Below are 15,780 nucleotides of genomic sequence, written 5' to 3'. Positions count from 1 at the left end.
GAGTAAGCGTCTATTAATTTCATAGCTGCAATCAGCATCTGCAGTGATTTTGGAGCCCAAAAAAATAAAGTCTGACACTGTTTCCACGGTTTTTCCATCTATTTCCCATGAAGTGATGGGACCAGATGCCATGATCTTTGTTTTCTGAATGTTGAGCTTCAAGCCAACCTTTTCACTCTCCTCTTTCACTTTCATCAAGAGGCTTTTGAGTTCTCTTCACTTTCTGCCATAAGGGTGGTGTCATCTGCATATCTGAGATTATTGATATTTCTCCCAGCAATCTTGATTCCAGCTTGTGCTTCTTCCAGCCCAGCGTTCCTCATGATGTACTCTGCATAGAAGTTAAATAAGGAAGGTGACAGTATACAGCCTTGACGTACTCCTTTTCCGATTTGGAACCAGTCTGTTGTTCCATGTACAGTTCTGACTGTTGCTTCCTGACCTGCATACAGGTTTCTCAAGAGGCAGGTCAGGTGGTCTGGGATTCCCATCTCTTTCAGAATTTTCCACAGTTTATTGTGATCCACACAGTCAAAGGCTTTGGCATAGTCAATGAAGCAGAAATAGATGTTTTTATGGAACTCTCTTGCTTTCTCCATGATCCAGCGGATGTTGGCAATTTGATCTTTGGTGCCTCTGCCTTTTCTAAAACCTGCTTGAACATCTGGGAGTTCACGGTTCACATATTGCTGAAGCCTGGCTTGGAGAATTTTGAGCATGACTTTACTAGCGTGTGAGATGAGTGCAATTGTGTGGTAGTTTGAGCATTCTTTGGCATTGCCTTTCTTTGGGATTGGAATGAAGACTGAAGTGTAGAGTTGGACTATAAAGAAAGCTGAGCACCAAAGAATTGATGCTTTTGAACCGTGGTGTTGGAGAAGACTGAGAGTCCCTTGAACTGCAAGGAAATCAAACCAGTCTATCCTAAAGGAAATCAGTCCTGAATATTCATTGGAAGGACTGATGCTGAAGCTGAATCTCAAATACTTTGGCCACCTGATACGAAGAACTGACTCATTTGAAAAGACCCTGAAGCTGGGAAAGATTAATGGCAGGAGGAGAAGGGGACGACAGAGGATGAGATGGTTGGATGGCATCACCAACTCAGTGGACGTGAGTTTGAGCAAGCTCTGGGAGTTGGTGATGGACAGGGAAGCCTGGCATGCTGCAGTCCATGGGGTAGCGAAGAGTTAGACACGACTGAACTGAACTGACAGCAATATAAAGGAAACACACTGGTGTACTTCTGCGTATACTCTGATACACAACTCAGAAAGATTTTATTCTGATTTTTCTGATCCTTTATGATTTGACAGTATTCTTTTATGACTTAAAATATTCTCAACCAGAATCTCTCAGGGTATATGAACCAAACTATTAAGTTGGTAAAGGAGAAAATTCAATAATGATATTAAACAGAATTCAGGAGCAGCTGCTTTTTATAGTGCTGGTGAATTTGAAATTACAGAGTATTGTAGTCATTACCAGATAGGCTGCAGTTTTGTAAATTATGTTGCTAAATATCTGCCTTCCACCTTCTAAAATGTTTTCTGAATGTCACATCTTTTACAAATGATGGAACTGCTTTCAAGAATTATTTATGAAGTAAACAGTTTTTACACTCAGTTTTTTCTAACTAACTCTATGATCTACAGATAAAGACCAACTATTATCTATAGAAATTGGGGACAGGGATAATATGTACAATTAATTTGCAATTTAGAGACCATCTAATATTGAAAAATGAGTGTCTAGTAAAGACACTAGTGAGTTTTTAAAACAGGCAGAAAGGAAACAGCAAAAAAAAAAAAAGAAAATCAAAAGACCTAGACAGTCTTTAGACTATCAAATTAATTGTACTAAGGATTTCAATAGCTATCTCTACACAACTTTACAAACAAAAACCAATGTCTACTCACTGGTAAGCCAAGGAGGTAACTATAACTCATATATCTCCTGCTATCCCATTCCTGAGGAGTTCTTGATAACCAAAGCTACCAGAACTCAGATTTTCCAAAGTTCATTCATTAGGATCATCAGGAAGTATAGAATTTAGCCTCTTCTCAGGCTTTTTGAAATCCTAGACATCTATTGGTTGAACAAAGTTAAGGTGGGCCTGAATGTCCATATTCCCTGCATTTAACAAAGTCAAGGTGGGCCTGAATGTCCATATTCCCTGCATTTAAAGATTTTCCAAGAGGATAACTCAATTCATTTTCCCAATATATTTCTTTTCATGCTAGCATTTCACACCAAGAAATGAAAGACAGAGATAATGGTAGGGGCGAGCCCACATTGAGATCATCAACACAGATTTAATTTAAATTCACTGGAAAACGTTTCTCAAAGTCATATCTGTCCATGGTCTGCATGTATGTATGATTAATACCAAACATACACAGATTTTCAGCTGTCATAATATCAAAATACACTTTAAAACATATTTTCCCCAATCTATTTACATATCTCTCTCTCTGTCTCACACTCACACACCTTCTACTGCCACAAAGACCAGGAGTCCCCGATCCTGGTAGCAGTTGTGGCCTGGTAGGAATCAGGTCTCACAGTAGGAGGTGAGCGAGCGAACTTCAGCTGTATTTACTGTGGTTCCCCATCTCATTATCACCTGACCTCTGCCTCCTGTCAGATCAGCAGCATTAGGTTTTCAAAGAAGCGTGAAACCTACTAAGCTTGAATCATTCAGAAACCAGCCCACCCCACCCCACTCCCGCACTGTCGGTAGAAAACTTGTCTTCCACAAAAGTGGTCCCAGATATCAAAAAAGTAGGAGATGGCTGACACAGGCACACATATCTTACTTTCCAGCTTTAGTGAGACCAAAACAAAACAGCTGTTGCTGGAATGTTTTAAACAGAAAAGTATTTTGCTAAATATTAATGCATTTGATAAAATGTGCTCCATAGCACATTAGCCCTGCATAATACAGCTAAAAAAAAGATTCTAAACCAAAATAATTTTGATAAATGCAGAAAGCTTTATTCATCTCCCACTGCTTTTAAGAATCACAATGTTCATAAAAAAATCAAAGGTTCTGAGAAGTCTTAAAGAACACTGCTTTACCTTAACTCAACATTTGCTATTTAACTATCCAGGAACACGTTTTCCCACCTCACTCCCATTTTATGGGGAATTTTTCCCCACACCACAATTTGGGAAATACTACATTAAAGTTGTCTCACATTTAAAGGCGTATTGAGAATTTAAATATTTTTTACCACTATATTCACTATGCTTTGCATATTTAATCAATAACATTAATATGCTTTCCAAGAAAAGCTAAATTCTCATCTAAAAAGAGAACCACGATTTTGATTGGATCAAATATGATTTCAAATAATACATACCTATATTTCGCTTTTTCATGAACCCAAACATACTCAGGATTTTTCAAACTCAAGCGTGCAAGGTCCTTTACAGATTTGGTTTGTGTAGCTGAGAAAAGCAAAGTCTGACGTTTCTTGGGAAGGTTTTCAATAATAGCATTCATGGTTTCAGCAAAGCCCATATCCAAGATTCTATCTGCTTCATCGAGAACTAAAAAGGGAAAATGCACACTGAACTACAATATTTAACATATACATCAGGCTAAAAGCAATACAGTATTCTGGATAGGATTCTAGAACAGAAAAAAGGAATTAGTGGAAAAACTGGTGAAATAAAAAAAGAAGTTTGGAATTATTAAATAAATGCACCAATGTTAGGGCTTCCCAGGTGGCTCAGTGGTAAAGAATCTGCCTGCCAATGCAGGAGAAACAGGAGACTCGGGTTCAATCCCTGCAGGGCAGGGGGGAACGATTCTCTGGAGGAGGAAATGGTAACCCACTCCAGTATTCTTGCCTGAAAAATTCCATGGACAGAGGATCCAGGCAGGCTATAGTCTATGGGGTCACAAAGAGTCAGACACGACTGAGAAACTCAGCAGGCACACACACACACACATACGCCAATGAACTTACTTTGGCAAGTAAGAAGTTTAGAAGATGTTACAATGGGGAAATTGAGGGAAGGAAGGGTAGAGAGGAACTGTCTGTACTATCACTGCAACTATTCTATAAAGCTAAAATTACTCCAAGACAAAAAGTTGATTTAAAAAATACACAATAGGTAACATTGTAAGTAGATGATGATTTTTATCTTTCACCTTAAAAGATAACTCATAGCAGTGTCAAATACTGAGGAATCTAATTTCATATGGAATAGAGGGCTTATCTCTTTCTGACTCTTTTGACTTAAAAAAGGTCTCAGTTGTACTCTCTGTATTTAGAACTATATGTCGAAAAATTGCTTTGAGTTCTTTTTAAGATTTTTAATGACAGTATTTATTCAATAAAACATTTCTATCATTAAAATTTATGAGAGCTTGCTCCTAAGAATGAGATTATTTTCATAAAGATTCATTAGACTTACCTAACATTTGGAGATTGGTAGCATGAAAACATATTGTTTCATCCATGTGTTGAAGAAGCCGACCCGGTGTGCAAACAAGTATATTTATGTTATTGATCCTCTCAGCTTCATGCTTCAGATCCTGAAAACAGTTGTTTCCTTTGATTAAGACACATCACTGAGCAGCCCGTGTACCAAAACTATATAAGCCATCTACATGTGGCATTTCATCATAGCAATGTAGAGACTCTAGAAATAGCTTCTCCCTTATGTTTTTACAGCCTATCCAAATTTCTGGGCCAAATAAAAGCCCTTAGTTAAGAACTAAAGAACTCAGAGTTCCTCTAGATCCTTAATCATATGCAGGATTTTGAAGTCATGAGAAATACATGAATGCTCTGTCTTTACTTCCTCCTGTGTCTGCCAGAACCGACTTAAAAACTAGAATGAAACCCATTCTTTAAGTCAGAATCCAGGGACAATGAACAGGTTCTGTGATACCACTCACTGCATTTCCTGGACTGCAAAAAAAAAGAGTTCTCCAATTTCTAGAAAATTCCTCCTCGAAAGAAGAACCACAGAATGTTATTTGTTAAACCTGGGTGACAGGTACATGAGTATGTGAGGACTTGTGATAGTCACTGTTTTCTTGGGCATGTCTGCATATAAATTCAAGAATTCAAGTATTTATCCTCACAACCTAGAAGTGACTTGAGCAGAAACAAATAGTCCAGGTAAACTAAAAGAAAGAGAAGTGGAGCAGCAGGCTTTACCAGGACCTAAAATAAACACTCCTCAAAACTACCTTCTATTCACCTTCCTTTCTATTGCCGCTGACCCAGCAATGTTCTGAATTATTCAACCTCTCAGATACCTTATTGAAAGGAACTAGTCCACATACTCAAACGGTACCTTTCCCAATGAATATTAACAAATAGATTTTTCAGGTTAGTTGGAATTAATTAATCTCAGAGAATCTGATCAGTCCAGATATCCTGACAAAACAAACTTTCTGGACCTGCAAAACTCAAAGACTTTAGATGACAGTGACCACACCAGGATGCTACCACCTCCTGTCTAGGGGGCCAGCCTGTCTGTTTAGATGAAATTTCCACCGCTTCCTGGTAAACTGCCACAGTGCTCCAACATAAGGCACGGAAGGAAAGAAAGAAGGACAAGGACAAAAAGACAAACCTTTCCACCGATGATGAGGCCAGCTGAAAAGTCATGATTCTTCCCTACTTTTCGGAGAACCTCAAATGTCTGATAGGCCAGTTCTCTTGTAGGTGATATAATCAGAACCCCTAGCCCATCTGTTGAGGTCCACTGCAGACGATACAGGGCTTCCAGCACCTCAAAAAAAGAACAAATTCACATTCAATAAGTCCTTCAGAGAGCCAGCTTTTTGACTGCCTTGCCACTCCAAATCAGAGGCACCTTCTAAGCAGAAAGCATATTTTCATGAGTCTCAATCAGAAGAAACTGTTTGCTTTGTTTCTTCTCTTCCTTCTATCCATCAAAGCATCCTTTCCCAAGTCACAGAGGGAAGGAACAGAAGCCGTATGGCAGCTCAGCTGCTACCAGAGACATGCCACGCAGAGACTGGCAATCAGAGGAATATCTGTACAGCCCACAGGCCATTAAAACATATTTCAGAAAAATATTTGTCATCATTTTCTGAACAGAAACCACATTAAAATAAACTCTGTGTAACTGCTATAGTTATACAGTGACTGAATTTTCAAGATATTGCTATAAAAAATTCGGATTTGAGAGAAAAATGATTTTGTAACACTTAGAACCAAAAACCAAATGTGATTTTTCTGAGTTGATTATTCAGAAGAAATTAAAAACTATGAGACCAACCACATAACAGATATAAGTGAAGTCCTCAGAGGCTCTATTGTTTTACTGCTGTAAAAGACAACGTCCTGGAAAAATCTCAAAGAATGACTCAATTTCCTTAGAGTGAGCATGTTTCAGCTTTATTCTAAACAAGTAGCAAGCATAAATGCGACTCGCAGGTTTGCAAGAGAACAGAAACAGCCTTCCCCGCCACCCCACCAGGCTCACTGCAGAGCAGAACTACTCTGACCTGCCACCCTGGAACACCCGATAACCTTCAGGAATTCAGGCTTGTGAATACATATAACAATTAATTCTTTCAGTAAGTTGATGGAGTGCCCACCATGTGCGAGGTGCTATATTAGGACATGGGGAATACAACAGATTACAAGAGAGATGTGGCCCCTGTCTGATAAAGCCAGCATTCTAGCCAGGGAAACCCAACACCAAACAACTCTTCACATAATTATCTATCTCGGCACAGAATGCTTTAAAATCATGTAACAAAGGACCTGACCCAACATGAAAAAACCACTTACTGGAACAAGAAAGGCCAAAGTCTTGCCAGAGCCAGTCTTGGCAGCACCAAGGACATCTTTACCTTGCAAAGCCAACCCAATGGTCTGCTTCTGTATCTCAGTTACCAAACGGTACTGGGCTTCTTGCAAACCTGCCAGTACAGACAGGAAGAAAATGACACGTTAGAGCATCCGTGATGCATGAGCATCCACAGTTCAGGGGTGCTGAACTGTGCACCCCTCACTCCCAGAATTCATATGTTGAATCCCAACCGCCAGTATTTAGACTGCAACCATATTTGGAGACAGGTGATTAAAGAGGTGATTAAGTTAAAATGAGTCCATTAGAGTGGGCCCTAATCCAATCTCAAAGAAAGGAAGAAAGAAAGTGAAGTCGCTCAGTCCAACTCTTTGGGACCCTGTGGACTGTAGCCTACAAGGCTCCTCTGTCCATGGGATTCTCCTGGAGTGGGTTGCCATTTCCTTCTCCAGGGGATCTTCCCCACCCAGGGATCGAACCCGGGTCTTCCGCATTGCAGGCAGATGCTTTACTCTCTGAGCTACCAGGGAAGCCAACCCAATCTGAATGATGTCCTTACAAAAAGGGAAATTTTGGACACAAAAACGAACACTAGGAGTGTGAGTACACAGAAGGACAACTACTTTAAGAAGCAGCAGGGGGCTGACCATCCTTAAACCAAGGAGAGGAGCCTGGAACAGATGCCTCCATTATGGCCCTCAGAGGAAACCACCTCTGCCAGCACCTTTATCACAGACTTTCAGCCTCAAGAGCTATGAGAAAATAAATTTCTATTGTTTAAGCCACCCAGTCTGTTATTTTGTTCTGGAGGCACTAACAAATCAATACAAAAAAAAAGGTGTCACACTTTTGTTTGTTCTCTTGCTTATTTTAACTAACATTTTAATTACTTGGAGGCCCTGGCATCTTGGTTTTTTACTACTGTTTCTTAACCAGTACAGAAAGAAAGAGAATGACAAACCAGTAAAACTTAATTAACATTGTTTCTTGTTACAGGCTTTCATGATATCAAAATCACCTGCCAAAGTAAGATTTTTTTCCAAGTTAAACGTTCTCTAAACTTTTTTTCCATTTATAAAAAGGCGTCAAGATCACTATGAACTTACCTTTCAGTGTTTTTTTGGACAAGGGAAAATCTGAAAATCTTGTAATTTCATTTACATTTATCTGAAAAGTAAAAGGGAACTACATTAGACAAGACAAAATAACATATTGCATCATTCGTTTTGCAACAAAACTAATTTTTGTCTAAACTGTGCTGCTTAGCTCATCATTTGTACTACAGGAATAAATTCAAGCATCACTCTAGTTAAAAACCATCATTCCCTCTGGAAAAAATATGCCTTGAGGAAGCTATCATCAAAAATATAACTTTGTAATCATTTCTAGTTTTTTTAAAAAAAGAAAACTTCACTCAACATACATACACTACTGCTACACACCACTACCTTCAATATCCTCGAAAACCTCTAAAATGTTAACAACACAATAAGTCATCACGTCAATTTTAGGAAGAAAATTTACTGTCAGCCCATTCGTCAAAGAATATCAGTTTAGGAAATATGGGGCAAAATGACTATAAACCAAAGACCACAATGAGAATAGGTCTCTCTACACACTTTGGAGAATAAACTGAAATTAGGTGCAGAAATAAACCTTGCTAGCACAAACCTCTCAAATCCAACCTGACAACTACTCATTTGAGGGTATACTGAGAGAGGACTATCATTTAACAATAACCAGTAGAAGTGTCTCTGTAGTGATCTGAAGCCACAATAAGTAACATTTTGCCCTTTAACTTTACGTTATCTAACGTTCATCACTGACATTGTTTTATTAACATAAACCCAATTTTCTGGATTTCATTTTACTGCAGAAGCTGAAAGCAGAAACTTCTCAGATATGGGAATATGTTGCCAACTTACATGATCCACAAAAGGAGAAGGCTGCATTTCTAAGGTTCATTTATTTGAATAACCCTCCAGGAAGTAAAGGAATGACACCTTGTATTTCATTTTAGTCCACATATCGTCTTTCCCAAGATTCTTAATATAGTCCAGATAGGGTTATTCTCTGGCCTCAAATGATGTAAGACAAATATTAAAACACTGCCTTAATCCCTACAAATCATTTCGGATAACACTGGAGAGGAGGCAGAATCAGTGCACGAGCAATAAAAGGAGAAAAGTTTATTCAAATAATATCCTGTCCTATCAAGGAACCTAAATTAGGAGGTACTTTCCCAAACTGGACATTAGCTAAAAATCTGTTTTCACAGCAAGTGGAATGGTTATAGGAGCTAGACGGGTAACACACTCTTTAACCCCCATCAAAGGTACAGTCCACAGGCAAAGTGGGCTACTCTTTGTAACGCACAAAGTAATGCACTGTGGTGCACATCTTTCTAAAGTTTATCAGCCTCAGAGAGGGAAAGTCTGAAAGAAAGAAGCTCTTCCAGAACTCACCAACCATTACAACATAAAGCTGTACACAAACACACACTCACACACAATGCGGCACACTATACACTTACAGGTCACCAAAGAAACAAAAAGTTTTTACTTCACTGATGCTCTGGAACAAGGGTCAGCAAACCATGGTCCAAAGACCAAATCCAATTCCTTTCTTGTTTTGTAAACAGTTATACTGGAGCACAACTACAACCGTTCATTTATACCATGGTCCACAAAACTTAATATTCACTATTTGGCCTTTTACAGAAAAAGTCTGCACCCCCCCACCCCCATTCTAAAAATGAAAGTGAAACTCTCTCAGTTGTGTCCGACTCTTTGTGACCCCATGGACTACACAGTCCATGGAATTCTCCAGGCCAGAATACTAGAGTGGGTAGTCGTTCCCTTCTCCAGGGGATCTTCCTGACCCAGGGATCAAATCCAGGTCTCCTGCATTGCAGGCGGATTCTTTACCAAATGAGCTATCAGGGAAGCTAACAGGGAAGCCCTGTTCTAGAAAACTGTCAATTACAATCCAAAGAACACTTGGAGGCCACAGCAGAAGATGGCTATGGTTCCCACCAATAAAAAAAAAACACCTCTCTTTCCCCTTACCTTCATCCTTTTCTTTTCTTGGGGGGAAAAAAAACAGAAAAATCATCAGTCTGTTTGGTCACTCAGTCATGTCCAACTCTTTTCAACCCCATGGACTGCAGCACGCCAGGCCTCCTTGTCCATCACCAACTCCCAGAGTTTACTCAAACTCATGTCCATTAAGCTGGTGATGCCATTCAACCATCTTATCCTCTGTCATCCCCTTCTTCTCCCACCTTCAATCTTTCCCAGCATCAGGGTCTTTTCAAATGAGTCAGTTCGTTTCATCAGGTGGCCAAAGTATTGGAGTGTCAGCTTCAATATCAGTCCTTCCAGTGAACTCTCAGGAGTGATCTCCTTTCGGATAGACTGGTTGGATCTCCTTGCAGTCCAAGGGACTCTCAAGAGTCTTCTCCAACACCACAGTTCAAAAGCATCAATTCTTCAGCACTCAGCTTTCCTTATAGTCCAGTTCTTCAGGCACTCTGTCTATCAAATCTAATCCCTTGAATCTATTTCTCACTTCCACTGTATAATCATAAGGGATCTGATTTAGGTCATACCTGAATGGTCTAGTGGTTTTCCCTACTTTCTTCAATTTAAGTCTGAATTTGGCAATAAGGAATTCATGATCTGAGCCACAGTCAGCTCCTGGTCTTGTTTTTGCTGACTGTATAGAGCTTCTCCATCTTTGGCTGCAAAGAATATAATCAATCTGATTTCGGTATTGACCATCTGGTGATGTCCAGAAAAATCATACACCCTCTAAAATCTGTATCCTCATTCTTTCGAAATCAAAGAACAGATGTTTCAGTGATGGTACTTATTAAGAACTTCTCAGCATTGGTAGAAAAGTTAGAGGGGGCAGAGGAAGGGAGAACAGGGTGGAGGTAGCTATTACTCAACCACTCTCCTTTACTTCTTCCAACTGTCTCATTTCTCACAAAAGTGAACGATGCTTTTACATCCCAAAGCATGAGGGAAGAAATTACTTAAAACTTCCTAGAATGTTCCACCTATTGTAATTAAGAGAAAAAAAGTAATCTACCTCAAATCACACCAGACCAAACTTTAAGAAAAAAAATATAGAAAGCAGAGTTCCTATACAGCATAGCTGATTACAATAAAAATCTAAATGAATCCCAGGTGCAGAGAGCTTGAGTCATTCAGCAAGTAAAAACAGTTGCTGAACTAAAATAAACAATTCAACATTTCTCAATAAGCTTCAATCCTCAGCTCTATATCAGCCCCTTGAGAACACAGGCCCTACATGGTGGCCTTAGAAATAAGCCACCCAGAGTTCCCACTGTGGAAGCAGAGCTGACTCATAAATGCCAGCTGTCACCCCTCTAGAGCCACCACTGAAAAAGTCATGCCTGCCTGGCCTGTGCCCAGTTAATGGCCAAGGACCACAGAGGTACCCATTCCCACAGGACAGGGGATCCCTCTGAAGGGCAACCTTGGTTCGAGGACATCCTGTGAGGAGAAGCTTTCTAAAAACAGCACTGCAGCCTGAGTGCTTCCTACCCACCCTTCTCTCCTCTTTCCTTTCCCTCCCTATTCCTATTCCTTCTCCTTTACACTTTCCACCAATAAATTCCAACTCACTTAATCCCATCTTGGTATCTGCCTCTCAAAGGATCCAAGATCTAGATTATACCAACAGCCTAGCCTCTAGATCCTTTATAATTTAGATATGGTCCCTAATTGCCTCCCAGAAACCCATCACTGCTTCCAGATAGTTTTTAAACATAGCTTCTGTATATTATTCCTACTGTTGCTGTAACAAATTACCAAAAACGTGACTTAAACCTACATTTATTTTTTAACCTACAATTCTGCAAGTCAGAAGGCCAAAACTAGTCTCACTCAGCTAAAATCGATGTGTTGGCAGGGCTGCATTCTTTTGGGCAACTTAAGGAGATCCATTCGGAGAAGGCAATGGCAAGCCACTCCAGTACTCTTGCCTAGAAAATCCCATGGATGGAAGAGCCTGGTAGGCTGCAGTCCATGGGGTCGCTAAGGGTCAGACACGACTGAGCGACTTCGCTTTCACTTTTCACTTTCCACTTTCACACATTGGAGAAGGAAATGGCAACCCACTCCAGTGTTCTTGCCTGGAGAATCTCAGGGACAGGGGAGCCTGGTGGGCTTCCATCTATGGGGTCACACAGAGTCGGACACGACTGAAGTGACTTAGCAGCAGCAGCAGCAGCAGGAGATCCATTTCCTTGCTTTTTCCAGCTCCTAGAGGCTGCCCACATTCCTTGGCTTATGGTCCACTTTATAGTTCTGAAAACCCAGCCAGCACGGCAGTCAAGTCTCTCACTTCACAGCCCCCAGACACTGACCCTTCTGCTGCCCTCCTGCATGTTTAAGGACCCCTGGATGGTTACACTGGGTCCACTTGGATAATCCAGATCAGTCAACACAGTTTAAAGTCAGCAATCCTTGCCTAATCATAGGTCTGGGGATTAGGAAGCTGACATCTCTAGAAGGTCATTATTCTGCCTACTACAGCCTTCGAAGCCATTCAGTCTACTTGCAACTCCTTTCTACAACCTCATCTGAGGCTAATTCTGAAATATATATCATATTCCAAGAAGTATGTCCCCCTCAAAGAAAACCACATATTTTCACATTTTTTTGTATTTCTTCATGTTGCTCCCTCCACCTACAATGTCCGTGGCCAATCTTTTCTACCTGGAGAACACATCATTCAAGAACCGGCTCCACTCATGGCTACCACAAACTGCTATACAGTCTGTGCCCTACACAAAGGCATCTGGTAAGGCTGAGGTGTGGAAGCTGAAATTCAGCCCACTTTCAGCTCCACAGGCCAGGTCTGAGGCTGCAACCACCAAGAGAAAGGGTAGCATGCCCAGAGGAAAAACCTTTCTGTCAATCATAGTGCCAAAATGGGCTCTACACAGAAAAACTGAACCTTTCCCCCTAATTATACTATCCCCTCACTCCAGGGCACTGCACATATTTACTATCATTACATTTGTCAAAATGTATCAACCCCACCCCACCCCCCAAGGGATACAGATATTTTTTTCTTTTCCCACCTACTTTTACCTATGCTTCAACAACTACCTGTCAAATTGTTTCAAATGTCTCTGAATCAAATTGCTCAGTATTTCACCAGTGAGGTTACTAAACACCACCTGTGTACTGTCCAATGTAATAAAACTGTAACGCACAAATTCTACCATCTGAGAAGCCATATGCTGAGGGTCTGCCCCTTTTTACCTACAGTCTGCTCTGATTGTATCCCAGGACAGCTAACCCAGGCAACTGATTTCATACTGCATTTATTTCTTAAGAAAATATTTCTAAAATTAACAAAAATAAAAACAATATTTGGTGAGGAAAAACTGCTCCTTCAACTTAGTGAAAAGACTGGGATTTAAACATTTGTGTGCAAAGCAGTAAAACATGGTGATTTGGAGCGCTGGCATCAGACCTATATCTCCTGGATTAGAACTTTTTCACTTACTGTTTAATGTTGTGCCAATTATTTAGCCTTGCTGTGTCTTAAAGTTTCGTAACATATAATGGGAACAATCTCATAAGGTTGTTTGCTGTGAGGATATGACAAGTCAACATGTATAAAGGCTTGATAAATGTTAGTAAATATTATTAAAACAAGAGATCAAAATGAGTGGATCCATGATACCAAGCAGAATAAAGTCAACTGGAAAAAGCCAGCATGCACCAAACATCTAAACACTAAGGGCCTTAAGAACAAGCACTGTGGGACCCATCTTTGGGGAGAGCAAAGGGAGTGTATCAATGGCCCAGTGGAAGAGCTGACAAAGAAGTTAAAGGCAGTCATCACAGCCTGCTGATGATATAATAAAGGCATATATGAAAGGCTATAGACACACAGCAGCCCTAACCCTACCTGCGGAGGTCAGGAAGAAAAGCTGGTGGTAAATCTTGGAGGACAACTAGGTGTCCTCAGTGTTGGAAAAATAGGACTGCTCAATGCAAGCAGTGGAAACATCAAGGAGTCTGGCCAACTCACAATAGCTCAGGTTGCTCTTTCATGTGTGCCTACCACATACCACTTGGCTTATATACGTTACCTCATTTGAGCCCTACAACATTCTCAGTGGTTAATAATCTCTGTTGAATAAAGAAACTGAGACATAGGGACATTAAGAAATTTGGCTAATAAACACTTAAACTGAGTGAGATTTAAACCAGGTCTGGCTGATCATAAGGAACTTACCCTTTCACTGGACTAGAATATGCTGACATGTTGAAATGTCTGATTGAAAATAATTGTGAGCCAAGAAGGACTTTAATCAGGGGTAATAATGGACTGGGATTTCATCTCAGAAAGAATCATTCTAGCAGCAATATGGAGACTAGATTAGAAAGCAGTAAGACCAAAGGGACAAACCCCACCACCTGCTTTAGTAACTGAAGGTTTGCTATGCCCGTTTAAGTATTTATAAGGCAAGCTTTTGTGTTACAATGGCAGAGTTGAGTAGTTTCACCCTTACAACGTGCAAAACTAAAACCACTGACTATTCTGTCCTGTCTGCTGACCCATGTTACAAGCAATAGCTCCTGTGGTAACCCAGGCAAGGGACGACGGAGCTGAACTAAGGCAAGCAGCAGGGATGGAGAAGCAGCTGAGAAACTGAAGAAGCAGATCTGATCACCAGTGTGACTAACAGAATGTGAGTGGTAAGATGGAAGCCTCCGAAATTAATCCTAGGTTTCTAGCTCAGCAGTCTGCTTAGACTGGGGCCAGGATGTGGTAGCTTCCCAGGTGGCAGAAGTGGTAAAGAACCCACCTGCCAATACAGGAGACATAAGAGACTCAGTAAGATCCCTGGGTCAGGAAGATTCCCTAGAGGAGGGCATGGCAACCCATTCCAGTATTCCCGCCTGGAGAATCCGATGGACCGAGGAGTATGGCAGGCTACAGCCCATGGGGCTGCAAAGAGTCGGACATGACTGAAGTAACTTAGCACACCGAATACGGTAGCCTAAATAATGGTCCCCAAATATGTATCTTATATGACAAAAGTGACTTTGCACGGTGATTAAGATCTTGTCAGGAGAGATTATCCTCTATTATCTGAGTAGCCTAAATGTGATCAAAGCACCCTTACAAAAAAAGGACATAGGTACATGTGACACAGAACAGAAGGCAGTGGGTCTGTGGACACAGAAATTGGACTTACGCAGCCACAGGCCAAGGAAAACAGCCACCAGAAGCTACGAAAGGCAAGAAACAGAAGTTCCCCTACAGCCTCTAGAGGGAGTGTGTCCCCACTGACACCTTGATTTCAACCCAGTTAAACTATTTCAGACTTCCAGCTTCCAGAACTGTGACAGAATAAATTTCTGCTGTCTTAAGTCACCATGTTTGTGGTTAATTTGTCATGGTGGCAATATGGAAATAATATATGAGACTGTGAACTTAGGAGAAAAAGATAATGAACTCAATTTTAGATGTGGGGCATTTAAGGTATTTTATGACACAGTTAAATAAAAACGTCCAGTAGCATGGGGCGGGGCGGGGCGCGGCGGTGGGGGGGGGGGGTCGGGAAATGATATGAAGTCAGAATAGCTCTGGGTAGAATACAAGGCATCACAGAAATAAGCCTTGGGATTACATAAGAGAACAGAACAGAGTGAGAGGAAGTAAGGGCTGAGGCTCTCCTCCAGAAGCAATTTCAGTCAGACGAAGAAGGGCCCAAAATGTAATCTAACAGTAATTTACCTTACAATGGCTTCTTGAGGTGCTGTGTATACAGTGGTAGTTATAAAAATATAACAGGTAATATGTGGAAAATTTATGTGTCAGACATTGTGCAGCACACTTTACAGGCATACTTACTAACCACTCATAATTTTCAAACTTGGGAAAGCAGTATAGCAAGGCCGTATATTGTCA

The 15,780-nt window shown here is 40.7% G+C and overlaps 1 protein-coding gene across 1 annotated transcript in view; it reads right to left on the bottom strand.

The window, feature by feature from the left end:
• Positions 1-15,780, bottom strand: part of DDX10 (DEAD-box helicase 10) — a 329,965-nt gene that overhangs the window by 310,474 nt on the left and 3,711 nt on the right. The window contains exons 2-6 of the mRNA XM_055422984.2: positions 7,917-7,977; positions 6,792-6,922; positions 5,602-5,760; positions 4,429-4,549; positions 3,366-3,555 (exon numbers count right to left, since the gene is read on the bottom strand). Coding sequence (XP_055278959.2) covers positions 3,366-3,555; positions 4,429-4,549; positions 5,602-5,760; positions 6,792-6,922; positions 7,917-7,977 — 662 coding nt within the window. The remainder of the gene's footprint in view (positions 1-3,365; positions 3,556-4,428; positions 4,550-5,601; positions 5,761-6,791; positions 6,923-7,916; positions 7,978-15,780) is intronic.

This window comes from Moschus berezovskii, chromosome 14 (assembly GCF_049115385.1).
Source record: "Moschus berezovskii isolate FMDL1 chromosome 14, NW_MosBer_1.0, whole genome shotgun sequence".
NCBI lineage: Eukaryota > Metazoa > Chordata > Mammalia > Artiodactyla > Moschidae > Moschus > Moschus berezovskii.
This window is presented reverse-complemented; position numbering and strand designations above follow the sequence as displayed.